The sequence below is a fragment of the Anopheles nili genome, chromosome X (genome assembly GCF_943737925.1).
Source record: "Anopheles nili chromosome X, idAnoNiliSN_F5_01, whole genome shotgun sequence".
In the NCBI taxonomy this organism is placed as follows: domain Eukaryota; kingdom Metazoa; phylum Arthropoda; class Insecta; order Diptera; family Culicidae; genus Anopheles; species Anopheles nili.
The window spans coordinates 6,636,216-6,652,639 of NC_071293.1; the positions used below are offsets into that span (position 1 = coordinate 6,636,216).

Consider the following 16,424-nt stretch of genomic DNA (forward strand, 5'->3'; position numbering starts at 1 on the left):
ATCCCTCCCTCCTCCTCCTCATCAAAGGGTGGCTGATAGCTGGCAAACGTTAGTAGGGGACACGCTTTCCCTTGGAACGTAGGGAATGTGCCTGCAGGCGGTGTTCAAGGGCCGGTAAGGGGAGAGCGAGAGAGAGAGAGAGAGAGAGCTATACCGATTTGAAGGCCACAACTTTCGTGCGTGTTAGCCATTGCAACAGGCGCCAATGAATGAGCGCTATTCAGACACCCTTAGTAGTTCGAGAATCACCCGCCATACACAGCGCCCTGCCCTTGTTGAGGGTGAAAGTGAGTGAGGAGCAGGAGAAGAATGCAGCGAGGGGGGGAGAGGGGGGAGGGGAATTACGACTACTCCACCTCTCCCCCTCCCCCCCGCACACCCAAATTGATGGAGTCTTTGGCCTGCTTCCATTGCGAGAGGGTGGATGACTCAGAGATAGATATCTCGCAACCCCTGCTGAGAGGGATGTTCCGCATGTTCCGATAGTGTCCTCTTTGAAGTGATTGATCGATTGGGTGATGACACGCGCGAGTGAGAGAGTCGCGTGCCGTTGTGAGAGCGATATTATACGGGGTTTGCTGTAAATGTTACTGTTCTCCAGCTCGCAATCGACCAAACACCCATTCGACACCCATTTCGCTTACAACTCCGGGGATTGGGTTTTTGGGGAACATGACAACGAGGGGGTCGTCCCACGGGAAAATTCCTCCACCAACCCAGCCTCGGGTGGTCCGGTTCCAATCCGGTTCCCGAGCGATCGTCCAATGCTAGTGCTTTTCTTTTCTTTTTTGTTTGCTCAACCTGTCCCGCTTTTGCGCCGCGGTACTACCTCGGTGAGCGCAATGGCGATCGGCTATCGACGTTTGACAGCTCGAATGAATGCTTGTGTCAGCTTGGGGGAGAGAACCTGATAACGGAGCGTCAACAAAAGCACTGACAGGATGAGCAGCTCTCGAAGAAGCGCGACGATAAACGAATGATGACGCGAGTTTGATTGGCGCTTGCTCTTGCTGCTTTTCTCTTTGTTCCCTGACGTCATGTTGAGGTATGACGCTGCACACACAGTAAGGCTTATCAGCTGTTATCAGCACCTGTTATCTTCAATCGATTGCGAGTTTCTCCTCCCAAAAAGCTGCACTACCTCTCCCAAGGAGCCAATTTTCACGCTTATACCTAAATCGATGAAGCCAACAAGCGAGTGAAGTTATCTCCGGAAGTTCCTTTATCTGTCAAACTGGAAACCCCTACGCGCAAGTTATCAGGTTGCCGTGTGGGGAACGTTCGCGTGACGACGTCCACCAGCAGTAGGAACAAAGTCCGCAAAAGGGTCTCGCGCGCATAATAAGAGATCTAACGAATTTTTGCCCTTTCTTCGGGTGAAATTGCTTCAAGTTTCTATGCCCCATACCCGTCATTTCCGGCTGACGCGTTATATATATATATTTTTTAAATAATAACGACTTCCCTCTGCTTAAAAAAAAATAGAAAAACGTGTTCGATTCCTCGCAACAGCCAAAGTGTACGCCTGATAAGCTATCACATTAGCTATCGGTGTGCCCGACTGGTGGCGGAGATTGATTTGAGTGTTTTTTTTTGTGTTTGCTTGCCAACCCCAGCCCGTAAAATAATCTTTAAAAAGTGCACCCTTATCGCCCGTCCCGATCGGTGAGGAACGTTTGCCGCAAAATGGTGGGATTTCGGTTTTGTTTAACCTTTATTGCGGCACGTTACTAACGGGCGGGCGCGCACGCCTGCAATCAATAAATAGCCTCCGTGTCCCGCAACACGGTTCATCTTTTATTTTTTTTATTTTCCCCCAAACCACACGACGCCACAGATGCACCCGCGGGAAAATGAACAAAGCGTGAGGGTGTGTGCTTGTTTTATTTTTTACCACAGACAAAGCGCCCCACATGTTCCCTTTCGCAGGCGTTTTATACATTCGGCAATAAAGCAAGTGAAACAAGATACAATAAACCCGGGGGCGCCGGGTGTCCGAGAGAGAGAGAGAGTGAGGGAGACAAATCAACAAACCCACGCGACACCTGCATCGTAATATGCCCTCGAAAACAAGTAGGCAGTATTGCGTGCCGTAACGTAGACGAACGGGGACATGCGACTCGACCAATTTGGCGCGTCAAATGTGCTGCTTTTCTCGAGCAGTTTATTATTTTTTCAGTTTCGAGCAAAAGGGAGGGGGGCGAGCGAATGAAAATGCGTGCTGCTTCGTGTCGAAAACGACCTGCTAACTCGCATCCTTCGCAGCTCAAGGTGCAGCGGATGCGCTGGGCAGAGGATCTGGGTCTGGGTTTTTGCTCCTGTTTGCCGTAGCCCTCGGGTAAGGCCGAACATTATCAGCCTCTGTGGCGCAGGGTCAGCTGCTGATAACGTGCCCTGCTTCGATCGGACGATTCGAGCATTTGTGATCGTGTTTGAGGGTGGGATGCCACAGGAGGAAAAATAATAACAGCAATACAAAGAGGAAAAGCAGGAAGCGCTGCTTGCGTGAAGGACCTCCGCGTGGTGAAAGGATACGCCCGCGTTCGGAGAAACGGAAAGGCGTACATCCCGTTTTCCTGGTAGGCAAACGGAACCATAAGGGATGGGAATTCATCCGCCCGTTTCATGGAACACCTTCATGCAGGTCCTGAATGGATCCTGGCGAGAGAGCAGGCGCAAATAAACATCCCAAGCTGAACGATGGGCGATTTTTGCGGCTGGAAAATGTGTGCATATATCGATTTTCAAATTAGCGAAACTCTCCCCCTATTTTTTCTGTTGAACTATTGGGAAAGGCACCGAATTCAAACCGGAACGATACCTGAACGAGGGTTCGATTGATCGATCGTTGCGCTACGGGGAAACTGAAAGGGTGAGCAAAAGGAATAAAAATGAAAAAAAAAACCCCATCGACATTATCTCTCGAATCCAACCCGTTCTCAAGGTACTCGACCGGTCGCAACTTAATTTGTCTCTTTTTTTTTGCATCCCCCATCCCAAAACCCCCCAGACAACGCCCGAACCGAACCGGAGGGAAAATTGAAAGCGTCCCAAAAAAAGAGAGTGAATAAAATGCATGGGGAAAAAAACCCTCCCAAAGGGAAAAGGGTATTTCTTTTTCCCGCCCGTCGAGAAAGATACAAAATCACGGCAGGAACGTAATCCGCCCCGTCCCCCGTAACTGTTTGGGTCTATCATCATCACGCAGGCGACCGGAATGGTGGGTTTGGGTTGTAAAATATGACAGTTAGAAAATTAACATCATAATCCGAAAGGCACTGGGCACGTGGGTCGTTTGGGGCCGCCTTTTTTCCTCGCTCGCTTTCTAAAACCATTCGTCTACTCACCTGTGTTCGGCTTTGCGGTAGTATTTCTTCACGTGATTGTCGCCGGTGGCCAGCGCACCGTCGGGAAAGGTTTGCGGTGACGGTAGATCCGCCATCGCGTAGTACATGCTCGTCTAGCGTTGGGGATTTTCTTTCTTTATTCGATGACACTCTCCTGTGCGGTCGTATGGAGCTGCAAAGATAAAACAAGCAAGCAAATAAACGGTTAGTAACGGAAGAAAGCTGATAGCAGAAATGAGCCTTCGTGCTGGAAGACCCTCTTAAAAATAGCCCGTCTGCTGTGCGGATTGCCTACCATCAGGCGCAAATACATCAGCCCCCCCTTTTGACAGCTACAAAGAGAGCTCGCTCGTGCCCGTTGAAGTAGGAAAAAGGCGCTCCAATGCTGGGTGTGCTTGATTGAAAGAAACCCCATCGAATGTTGGGCCACACGCCACAATCCAGGCGTTCGCTGCACACGCGCGCAACCCAAACCGTTATTATAAATCATTTCCGGCGCCATCCTCATCGTCCTTTTGCACCGACGCTGAGCAATTGGTGATGGTGTACGTGTTGCTGCTGGTTACACTCTCCCATCGGGTGCAGGATCGATCTGTGAGTGGCCACAGACGGGAGTGGGGGACCGTAATTGCAGGCAGCTTGCAGTTTGCCACCGGCGCACAGAAGAGGCGCAAGCGAAATAAAAAGAGGAACCGGTTGGGGACGAAATGGCAAAAACCACAGCGCGGTGAACACTCAACCGGTGAACAAAGCCCTGGGGCGAGGCCGTTCGGGTGGTAATTGAAGAATCAGCAAGAACGTGCCCAATAAATTCTGCCCTGGTGCATGTCCCGAACGGGTTGGGGAAACGATACGCTAGCGTTAGTCAATTTAGTTTGCGAGTAATTCGACATCGACCAGGGCAGCTCGTTCGGCAAGGAGTACGGTTCATTCGGGACTCTCTCAAATAAAAAAAAGGCAGCTTGTTGGGGGTTTGGAAGATTTGTTTCGCTTCCGGTGCTTGCAAGCAATGTCCAGTCGTCGGCTAGGAGTGTCCTGGGTGCATTACGGAGCACAGGATTCCAACTCGCACGGTGCCCACTTCATAGCAAAGACGGCATCGTACCAACCAACAACGGCATCATTAGACTGGTGTACTTTCGATGCGGTTAAAGGATATGTGGTGGCATTTGCGAGCTTAGTCGGGCAGCTCGTTCGAAAGCTTCTAGGTTCCAGCTGGCTCACGGATGAGTGCTTCCGGATTCGAGTACTACCGCTGGTCGATAATGATTCCCTAGGACATCATAATGAGCATGTTGGAGGTTTCGTACCAACCGTCCCGAAATCCCGGATGCTGCAGAAAGGAACGCTAACACGTGAAGAAGCATCCTTCCTCTCTCGACGCAGCTGTTTCCCAAAAGAGCCGTCTTGGTGGGTGGAATCATCTTCACCATCGCAAAAGGTGCAGTAGGCAACAAACGGATTCAAAAGCTCGTCGAGCATGTTACCAAGCTCAACATGCCTTTGCACCGTTAAGGGGTGGCCGTTCGATGAATAACCGGAAAGGATGCTAATCCTCATTACGGCTAAGCTTTCCTGCTAGTCGTTTATAACGTCCTTCAGAGCGCGTTCCGCAGCTTGGCCAGAGAGCAAAAAAAAGGAAAAGAACTGCATTCATCAGCCCGGCAATAGCTCTCGTTCGTCCTGCCATTGCGATGGCATTAATCGCCTGGTCCGGTGGGCACGCTTCGGTTACTAAGCCACAGCCTTAAGCTGGGATCCGGCACGCTTCTGCGGTGTAATCCTGTTTCTGTGCACTCGTCCGTTTGATGGGTTTCAAAAAGCAAAAGAACATAAAAATATATACACATTTTAATGCCCGGGAAACAGGCAGTGGATTCGCGCAACGGTCGCCCATGCTGCGGCCTTTTAATCCTTCATTAATTGGCCACCAGAGCGGCGGCCATGTCATTTTTGTCCTGTTTTGATCCATTAGCAAACGCCGAGGTCGTTTCGGCTTTATACGGGTGACGCTTTTTGGTCTCGCTTGCAAACACCTGAAAGCATCCACGCCACAGTGCGGGGCAATGATTAAATCTGGTAGAATAATTTTACCCTCCCAAAAGGAACGTCCCCAGCCACCCCCTAGTTGTGGTTGATAACATGTGCACATATTTGTTCTCCACCGGGCGTATCTCGGTGCGATATGTTCGCGTTTACTTTCGCACGTACGTGAAGACCCGACGGTTTTGAAGTCTCGAGAAAACACCCCGCAAGCCTGGCCACGTTTGGAAGGGGGAGAGTTAAATATGACAACCAGGAAAAATGAAGTAAAAAACCACCTCCGGCGTCATCATCATCAGCTTGTTATCGGGTCGAGATGTTGGTGCAGTGCCAAAGGAAGGTTGCTTTCGCTCGAATGTCGCTGGTTGTCGAAGGGCCACGTAATCCGTATCCCGTGTTCGTTTCATTCCGCTGGTTACCAGGCGAGAACCACTCAGGGATGCGTCTTTTTTTTTCTCCTTCGCCTCCGAGTTTGAGTGACTGATAAGCCGCTTTAGGAAAACCCCTGGAAGACGTCGACAAGCAACCGGTATTCAAGGGCAGGCAGCGTGCGAACATCTTCCCGCTGCATTGCTCGAAGCTGCTGAGGTCGTTTTGCACGTCCGGTGCCGCTAAAGCCTCGTTTATATGTGCTGGTTTATCGCTCCACACTCCGGCATGCGGTTGGTTTTCCTTTCAACTAGCCGTTTTCCACTTCCAGCCAATGCTTAGAGACGAACGGGATGTTATACGCGCCCTCGGAACATCTCCGTGCAGCAACTCACGTTGCAACTCTCGTAACCAACGAAGATCCGGTTACGCAAACACAAACCACAACCTACTCAAGACGACCGATCGTTCTTTTTTCTTTGTTTGTAAAGAAATTGCCGCAAAGTTGGCCTGAACTTCGCAATGAAATTTTGCCATTTCCCGCGTCTTCGGAGCCATCGGGAAAGGACGGTCGGGTGATGGGTTTGGGAGCACCGGATGCATAAATGCCAAAAGGCACCGTTTGCGTGTGGTGCCACGTACCAGGAACGCGTACAAAGAATCGGGAGTGCTGCGCGGTCTGAACTCGCTTCAATTTGCCTTTCCACGGGTTTGTGTTCGTTAGAACTTGAAGAAAAACTTTCTTATGATGGTAACAAATTCCGCAACGCCCCCCGTTGCGCGGGCAGCTTCAGGAATGAATGGCTCTTCAAGTATGTAAGCGGTGCTAATTAGTGCAACTTGCCGTCATACAAGGCTTAATTGAGAGCGAATTTGGTATTTTTGTGTGGAATTGACGGTATTCAGGGGTTTTGTTTTACCTGAGCAATGAACACATCGATCGGTATCGACCGTCCTAGTCCACACATTGGACGTTTCCTGACTACATTAGCGCTATCTTTGGCACGAGTCCATCCACCAATCGAGCGAGGAAAGTCTCCCAAAAGATGGTTTCCCATTCCATTGCTGAACCCGGTCACGAGGCCGCTCCGGGTAAGGGCAGCAACGCATACTATAAATCTTTTCCTGACCAACACCTCACACAAACCGAGGGTCATCGCTGGGGACCTTCGCTTATGGAGCGCGAACCGAGAAAAAAAAACGATGAGTGTGTTCTCCTGTGAGGAGGTTCGTTTTTGTTTTGGTAACTTTTTACGCGGTTTTCTAAAAATACGCCGCGCTCTACGCGTCGGATAGAAATGGTGACCTTATTCCGTCGGGCCATGATACAGGCTGGCGGTGAGATGGGAAGACAAAAAAACGACCGAGTCTGGGGTGAATCCGAAATGTCGAGATGTGAGCAATTATCTGCCCTTGCCGTGCCAGTTTTGGGGTAAAATCGATCCCGTAGGTTCGCGTGCCCCTCGCAATGTGTCACGTTCGATTGCCCTTGGACCAATTCTCCTTCACATTTCGGAATCGCCGATCAAAGCAAGCAAAGCAAATTACCAAGATGAACTAAAAGCAAACGAAAAATGGTGATGAAAACAAAGCAAGCGTTTGGGGGGAAGGGATGATGAAGAAAACATGATAAAAAAAATACCTGCTGGTGTGCTGCTGAGAGATGGGTTGTGGTTGTGGTTCAAACAGAATGGTTGATGGTCGAGACGATGCGGACACAGCTGATCGTATTGGGAAAGGAACGGATGGCCGGAAAAGGACGACACGCGGACTCGGTATGTTACGCGAACCCACGGTAGCCCTTAGGGCGCCGGACACAACACCGCAGCCTGATGTGTACGCGGAAACGCACAGGCGCGCGTCGACCAGCACACGTACATTCGCGAAGGACACTGCGTCAAACGGATGGCACACGCTCCTTATGGACGCAAACTGCCGGTTGGGGTGGCCTCGCGAGAATCGAGTCCCCGGCAGTTGGCCCTGGTACCTTGTGGCCACAACCCTGAGCTGATGTGGGAAAGGATATATCGGAACACCTCAGACCTGCTGTGACGGCACAAACAGGATACGCGCACACACAAACACACACGGGTATTCAAGTACACCAAGCCACGACACGCCAGACACACCGGAGGCGCAGCCTTGTTCCTTCGTTTGGCGAGGTTATGCCACGGGTTGTTACGGGAATTTAGCTTCTTACGGTTCGCCGAGCTGATTATTACTGAATTATAAAAACTGTGACACAAGACCGAACCAGAGCGAATCGCGGATGCGGTTTTACCTTCACCAGTCTACTGGCTTCTTGTTTTTTTAACTTTTACGTACGATTGCTTCGAAACTGAACCTTTTTTTGACAGTCATATGGTAAACAGTTACATTTTAACAATCGAGCGCCGCGTTTACAGCCGTTGCTATAGTGCTTGACATTTGCTGACGTTCGTGTGGAATGCGCGCGCACACCCGGCACGAAGGCATTTGAATTCACGAGGGCGTTTGACAGTTACAACCGTATTGATATGCGCTTTTTAAAGAAATGTTAGGATTTAAAACATCAACTATGCTGTAAATATATTTAAAACACAATGTTAACTGTTATGCTGTGAACTTAAGCTCGATACAAAAGCGTAGAAGCGTTATTTACTTTACTTATTTTGTAAAATATTCTCACGAAAAAATCACTGCACTTTGTAAAATAATTCATTTTGAATAAGATGTTAAGATTGTAGGAAGATATAAAAGAAGATAATGTGATTTGCTACAATCAACTAACAACAAAGGATGATTAGTTTTCTTGAGACGTGCTATTTTCTCGCCGCCACGTAAGGAATACGAATGAAGGTAAGCGATGCATTTCTTGCAGTCTCGCTCTGGCGTGGTAAAATCTACTCACATTGGTTATTTGTTTTATAGTTTGCTCCCTTGCGGCCTGTGCTCTTAGGAATACAAAATATGAGCGAGATGCCTATGCGGTTAAAATGCAGTGCAAAAGAAAAGCGTACAGGAGCGTGACCGTTATTGAATTTGAATTTTTTTCCCAGCTAATGAAACCCAAAAGAGCGCACTTACTATCTTGAATCGCCAAAACCGCACTGCACGCAGCGCAAGACCAGCGAAAGGCCGTACCGAAATTTACATTTGATGAGCATGTTTCGCTTGCTCCAGTGATAGTACCAATTCTTGAACGAATCTCGATAATCCTGACGGTTCCGGTCGGATAACGCACCGGCCCTGGACGCCCACTCAAGGGCGCGAAACCCTTCATCAATGCGGCCCTGGGAGCCAGTTTCTAGTCGCACACGAACCGGCGTTTTCACGCGAACAGGTTGTTTTCGTTGCCGTTAATTAAGTCGCGTTTGAATATTAAAATCCACCGCAAACGCTCCATTTTGCCTACTCCTGGGTCGGGTGCCTGGAGCTGCAAATTATTTCGGGGATCGCGAGCATGAATACAAGATGGCGTAAGGTTCTGTCAGGTGATAAGCGTCTTCGCAAGGGCAACCCCAATCCACCTGGCTCTTGTTCTACATCCAATTAAATCGCCTTCGAGCATGCGAACCATCCGTACCACGTGGGTGCGTGCCACCTAGAACGGGGGCTATTTGAATGAATAAATCTCCTCCGACGCTTTTTATTTGAACAACAACGGCAACCCATGCTCCATGCTGCAGTCCACCGAGCATGTCGAGCCCGATAAAGGAAGACATTTCGGGCGGATGGGCCCACCCTTTGGACAGCCTCGCTTCGTCCCGCTTTTGTCGCTACAATTTACGCCCGATCCAGCGAATCGCTCGATATTATTCAGCTCGCCAGCGAAAGCGATCGCCTTCATGCACGCACTGACAGCTCACAACGCCTTCACGTACTCTAGCCTCCAACACTCGGGAGAAGTGTCACGGTATTGCCGTGTTGCCTCAATTTCATTTCCATTCCTGCTGGTCTTTATTTCCCTTCCACTACCCCTTTTTCCAAACCCTCGCTCCCAACAAACTCCATTACGATGAAGTGCGCGGTGCGTGCACGTGGTGACGCAATCGATTCCCGTACGGGTTGTAAATTTTGTGACCCGCTTATGTCACGCTCCATGGTTAGGTAGCACCGTGCAATGTGTAATCGATCACCGCTATCAATTGGGCAGGAACTTTCTCTCGCTCTCGATGGCGCAAAAAAAAAAATAGGATGACTTTTCGGTGTGGCTGAGCACACGACATCAGGACGGGTTCGTAAAACCCATCACGTAATGGGCGCATCTTCGTTGGCGGGAAAGTGCTCCAGTACGCAAGGAACTCCCGCACACGTGGCCGCTTTGCTGGCATCGTCTAAGAGCACGGAAATAAAAACCATATCATTTGTCAACACCCCGCTGGGAGGTGTTGGAAATGGCAAGCTTTATTTCGACACCTCCGGATGGTGGGAGGGGGTTGAATTTACCCGCTTCCGTTTCCCGCCGTTTGATGACGAAGCACGTGGCGTGATGAATAATGCAGCTTGCGTTGCGGTGGCGCGTGTGACGAAGGGCTAAAGTGTGAGCAATTGCATCATCGATCGGTTGGTGGGAGCGTGCAGTTGTTGCGCCCTAACACACGAGAGTCGCTTACCTCTAGCAAAGCCTGTTTTGTACCACTCGAAACCTTCGCTTAGCTGCTTCAATCGGTCTTCGATCGGTTTCTCTGACCAACCAAGAGGTGAGTTGAGAATAAACACAACAGTGTATGATTAAAATTGCATTCCCATGGCTCCGGTTTTGGGTTTTGCGTTGAAGGTGTACCGCATCCGGTCCCGCTAATTACCTCCCACGGTTTTTCCAGGCGCTTTGGGATGGTTTCGCGGAAAAGGGCGCGTTTAATTTTCGGCATCAAAGCCCGCAAAAGGGCAACCTGTGGGGGGAAGGTTTCAGAGTGACCGTTCCCTTCGGTCCCTTGGGTGAAGCTTTGGACGTGGCCATCTGCCACGGGTTGGCACTCCATTATTATCTCATTATCGGCCCTTGCGGGGTCTGCCCGCAAAACCGTCGTCTCCATTTTGTGCAAGGGCGCGAAGGGCCCTTTTCTAGGCTCGTTCACGTCGCTCGGTATCGCGGGCAGGGCGGCCGTAATTGTGCGGACCGTAATTACTCGTAATCATTCATTTGCCGATTTTCCTCCAGCTTTTAGCGGCGAGCGGCGAGTTCGCGAACTTTGCGGCAGGTGTTGGCAATAGTACCTTTCTAGCTGGAGGGGTTTTCTTTTTCTTAATTTATAAATGGCTGCCCGATTCCGGTTGGAAATGAGCTCACATGCGTATGGAGAGGGTGTTTTTTTGTGCGTGCAAATATCGGGAAATATACAATTATATGCCTCGAGTCGTTTGGCTAGCGATTGCCAATCGCAGCAGTCTAGGTTTTTCTAGGTTTATTTCATTGTGTATTTGTAATTCTCGTACAGTAAACACACCATTCTATTCTGTCGGCCTTTTCCAATTCTTAGTGTCTCAAATTTTTCAGCTATTCGATATTATATTCATCACGCACACGCTATGAATCGGTTTGGGATGTAGAATATTTAATATACATTTTCTTATCATAAATGCTAAAGCCTGACTGTCGGGATGTTATAGTAAGTAATATGTTACAAGACTTATTGTTTATAATAGATACTTAGTTCAGCTATTAATGGATAATATTTAAAGGCATATACACTCATGTGATTTTAAAAATAGTTTGAATGATAAAAAATCAAAGAAAAACTAGAAAGAAAAATTCAAAATTTCGATTAAATTCTTTAACTTTTCCTTTTTGTTATAATTTTTGTAGATATTGTAACATGCATGTGCATTGAAGAAAAATCGTATCCTTGTATAAGATGCATTTCTTATTTTGCAGCCTAAACTTCAGCAAAAAGTGCATTTGACAAACGAGAAAAAACCTTAAACAATTGTTACAGACACCATTAGTAAAAAAAGAGATCCAAAAACCGTAATTCTGAATTAATCTCGTCACCAAACGCAAACAAACGCGTCCATTGCCCGCGTGTCCGGAATGAAGCAGATTTTGGTACGATGCATTAAAATGCAAACCACCTTGAGATGGCGTATGCCAACCGTACATTGGAGTCAGGTCTAAGTACAAAACATTTCTACGCATGTCGTGGCTCTCTCTAAACGCGAAAACAACGCAATTTAGTGCGGCCAACTGTTCACTCCGCACGCGTTCGTTTGAATGCGAAATGGGGTGTAATCTAACACACCAAAACAGAACCGTTGAAACGCAAAGTACACCTGCTGAAGGGGCAAAAAGTGGTAGCGTGAAGGCGAAAAAAAAACGAACCCAAACCCAAACAACCACAGAAAACAAGCAGCCGAGCCGAGGATAGGATAAAAAATCTAAAAAGTTCGTAGTACCCACACAAAAAAAGGAGCACAAAGTCAAAGCGCAAAAACCCAACCCAAAGTGGCGTTCGGTTAGTCAGAGCCTGCCAAACACCGGTTGACATTTAATGGCTCTGCTTCACGCCGGTAGCAGGGGGTTAGGTGTCGGGAAGGCGATGAAGGGCTGCGATTGGAAAATATGCAACCCCACCCACCGATCCCGTCGTCGACCCTTCCGATTTCGCAGATGAAGAAAAGCGTCCAAACGATATCCATCTTCCTTGCGGCAATAGGGACATCGGTGTGGTGCATAACGCAGTGCTATTCCCTGTCCCTAACCCCAACTGTGTGTTTTGGCGCTCGTTTCACCGACGGCACCCTCGCTCAAACCACTTTGCATCTGTTTTCGGGCGGCTTCTTTCAGATTCGACGTCTCGACGTGTTTATCTGGCTGTGCTTCGGTTCAGCAACGTTCCCGGGTGCTCTCTTTCCACGAGGCTTGTCTAGTTGGTCGGGGATATTTTTCTGCCCTCGAATTGGAAGCTCGAACGGGACGCTTTATACCACTTTTGGTTCTCGCGATTGCGGCTCACCATCGATTACCAGTGGGTGTGTGTGGGTGGGTGATTTTAATATTTATATGGCCAGTCGGATTTCGGCGTGATTTATCATTCGCTAACGGGTGCGAATGTATGAGCCATGAATAAACAAATGACACTCAACGGGCGTAGGGCGAGCGACAACAACAAAAGAAAAAACTTCTGCTCAAAATGAAAGATGCAAAAAAAAGAAACCCCGCGTGGAAAATAAATAAATCAACAATCAGAACCGACCACACGTTGATAGGGCAGGCATTTAAAAGTGAAAGTACGCCGCATGATTTATGGACGGATGCTAATACCGGCAAGTTGGGTCAAGAAGCGGCCTAGAATGTGACCTTCCGCAGGGCGCCCTCTTGCGGTGAGTAGCATGAAGCACATCGCACGCTTATCAGCCGACGTCCTAAAATGGGCATGTTCGGGGAGGTGTTGTTTTTTGTTCTCCCCATTTTTGTGCCACCAACTCAAGCAATCGGTGACGGGTGCCAGCCTGATACGGTGAATCGGTACCACGATCCAGCGAAACCGGGGATGACCTACTTAGGACGCTCTGGCCCAACCAGGGTGCGGCCCCTTCGGTATCCGCTGCACGTGCACTTTGTCGGTGCACTTTTCGCGGCCCGCGCCTCGTGTGCAAAGTGAACGTGCATCAACCGGCGCTCGAGTGCAATTTCGGACCGGTGTGTGCAATTGCGCCGGCTTGGAGCCGGTTTTGGCCACGCGCCGTTTGACCTCTACACGCCGGGTCTCTGGGCTCCGGCACGCCCTCAGCAACGGTCGCATTGCGTGTGCGTTGCGTAGAGGCGTTGCCTTGCGGGCTTAACAACCTCTGCTGATGTCGGTGCGTTGTCGCCTGGAATGAAAGTGAACGTGTTTAGGGTGGTTTGGTGCGAGTGCTTAGATAAGTTCTTGCTCTCCGTCTGGCATCGAGGGCTGAGAACGCGTTTCGTCGCGCGACGAGGTCTGTGATAACCGGTGGAGGTTGGTGGGATTTCGGGCGATGAGATCTAGCGGATTGGCTGGCGTGAAGGCGACCGTACCGCGAATCGTCGAGGTGTATAAAAGCGGCTGGCTGCGAGGTTTGGCAGCATCAGTACGCTAGCAGCCTCCAATCAACTCCAATCAACTCCGACCAACGCACTGCTCACCACAGCAAACAATGGCATTCAAGGTAAGCGATCCAGAACGATCGTTGGGTGATCTATTGCGCGAATTGCGGCGGTTGTTCTTGACTTTTTAAACCACCAAAGTGTTGCCGCTAATTTTGGAAATTGTGTGAGACTCGCAACGTCCAAGATCCAAAGTGTCAACGTAGTTTACCAGGCTATCGAAGTATTTGAGCTCTAGCAATACGTCTTGGATTTCGTTAGATATTAAAGTTTACCAAGTACCTGGATGTAATGGTTCTAAGCAATAACTTAGGTCCAAGAAGATGGAAGAAGATATAAGATCCAAAGTGTTCAGTAGCTTACAGGCAGCAATTTCAATGTCCTGTCATCTGAGGTATTCTAACCTTCTCCGATCACCTCTCTGCTCAGTTCGTCATCCTTGCCGCTCTCGTCGCCGCCGTCAGCGCCGGTGGACCAGCTGCCTACTCCATCGCCGCCCCAAGCGTCGACTACCACTCGGTTGGAGCCTCGCACGAGCACACCGTCAAGGGTCTGTACGGTCAGAATGTCCTGTCGCAGTACTCTAAGGCCGTCGACTCCGCACACTCGTCGGTGCGTGTGCACAGCTCGCGCCTGAGCAACGATGGTTACGCCTACGCCCCAGCTGTTAAGTACGCCGCCCCAGCCTACGGTAAGTGCTAGTACACCTGCAGCAGTACTATCGGGTTTGGAGCTGTGAAGGTATTCTTCAGTAAACGCGGTATCCTTGTCGTTTGAACAGCTGCCCACTACCCGGCTGCTGCCCACTACGCCGCCCCGGCTGTCCACTACCCTGCCGCTGCCCACTACGCCGCCCCGGCCGTCCACTACCCAGCTGCCGCTCACTACGCCGCCCCAGCTGTCCACTACCCAGCTGCCGCTCACTACGCCGCCCCGGCCGTCCACTACGCTGCCCACGCCCCGATCGTTAAGGCCGCCTACCCCGCTGGTCTTGCTGCCCCGCTTGCCTACAAGTAAGTACTAGGTGTTGGGTGTCATCATCTGTCGACTTATCGCATCGTTCTTTGTACTTCTGCACTCCCAAGGGCTCCGTTGGCCGCTCCTGTAGCCGCTGTGCACGGAGGTTCGGTCGTGCAGTTCGCCGGACTCGGTGCCAGCTACGCCTGGTAAGTGGCTATGCCTCGTGTGTACTATCCAGACACAAACCCCCCGGACTGATGCCGAACTGAGCCGAAACAACGAGATGCCACTGGCACTGGCAGTAACGATAGGTTTATCATCAACAGTCACACACTCACTCACAGCAGCTAGCAGCAGTTTAGATACTAAGTACTTTGATCCCCGCATATGAACGAGCCGACGAGAAAAAGGGCCGAGCATGAATAAATGCCAAGTCGCGCCGGTAGAGGGCGCCACGGGCGTAAGGAATCTCTCAATCGCGTTTTTTGGCGGGCTTTCATTGGTGAAGGCGTAGGCGTGAATTTCTCGCCAGGAGCATCCAATCCGAAACGTTCCACCCACTGCCTATAGAGGGGAAGAAAAGCCTGCCGACAAGCAGAACGGAAAGTGAAAGCTTTCATCCTCATCCGAACACGTCCAGCACCGGAATTGGGGTCTCACTCTTGGGAGCGCTCTGTCAGTCAAGTTTAACCACCGTTGACCGCGCTAAACGAAGGCTCTGGGAACTGCTTGCAAGTGGTGGGGCAACGTTGACACTCGAACACCGCTGATTAAATAACGCAAACGATGAAGGACGGGAAATTTGCCTCGTTTTGACGGCACCGTGGAAAGCCACCGGTACCAACCGAACCGAACACCGAAATCTCCATTGACAGCTCGCAATAATGTGTAAAGGTGCGGACGAAAGTAAGGCAAAGCAACAAAAAAAGAGCACTGTGTGGTGGAAAAGGGACCTTTACAAGATCAGGATCCAAACGCCTGGGGCCGTCGAGCGTGGGGAAGAAGAAGAACACAAAAAAGACGAACATCCCGCACCCAAAATTGCTCTCTTGACCTTCGCAACCGCAATGTTCGGCTCGTAATGGGGTGGATTTTTTTTTTTAAATATTTTTTTTTGTTCGCTTCCAACCCCATATTTACACCCACCCAACCAACAAACGCTGCAGTTATGGAACATTCGACCCAGTGGTGGTATGAGAGCTTCGAAACAAGCAAAAGTACGAAAAAAAGGTCCTCTGCGATTTAGAGAAAACCCACCAAAAACCGCGCGACTGCGGCCAACGACGCAGAGCAGTTTAATTCCATTTGGTCCGTGGGTGCCCGTGGGAAAGTTGTTCACTTCAAGCTAATTTTATGCGCGGCACAAGCTGAACGAACGCCAACAGTGCACGAGCGTTTGGGAGAGAGCTGAAATTTAATCACATTCGGTGAAAATATCGTTGACATCTGCGCCGCTTCAATGTTTGGGGGGGAAGAAAGGACACGCTCGAGCTCACGACCAAGCATCGGAAAAGTGCGCAATTGTGGGGAGCCAACTGACCGCAGATGGTTCGCAAAAGGGTCCTGTGAGGGTTTCGGTTCTATCAACCGATAGAGGGTGACCGCTATGTTAATGCAGTAGCATCAGGTGTGTGATTAAATTTCTGCCTCAATAG

The 16,424-nt window shown here is 49.9% G+C and overlaps 1 protein-coding gene across 1 annotated transcript; it reads left to right on the forward strand.

Annotated features, from left to right (window-relative positions):
* The first annotated feature begins 13,818 nt into the window (after positions 1-13,818).
* LOC128728828 (pupal cuticle protein G1A) lies at positions 13,819-15,147 on the forward strand. Its single transcript, XM_053822477.1, has 4 exons — positions 13,819-13,871; positions 14,239-14,500; positions 14,591-14,822; positions 14,895-15,147. The coding sequence occupies exons 1-4, from the start codon at positions 13,860-13,862 to the stop codon at positions 14,977-14,979; spliced, it is 591 nt and encodes a 196-aa protein (XP_053678452.1). The 5' UTR covers positions 13,819-13,859; the 3' UTR covers positions 14,980-15,147.
* The last annotated feature ends 1,277 nt before the right edge of the window (positions 15,148-16,424 follow it).

Coding starts and splice junctions, on each gene's coding strand:
- LOC128728828 (XM_053822477.1), top strand. Junction 14,501..14,590: donor GTACGCCGCCCCAGCCTACG/GTAAGTGCTAGT, acceptor TCGTTTGAACAG/CTGCCCACTACCCGGCTGCT. Junction 14,823..14,894: donor GCTGCCCCGCTTGCCTACAA/GTAAGTACTAGG, acceptor TGCACTCCCAAG/GGCTCCGTTGGCCGCTCCTG.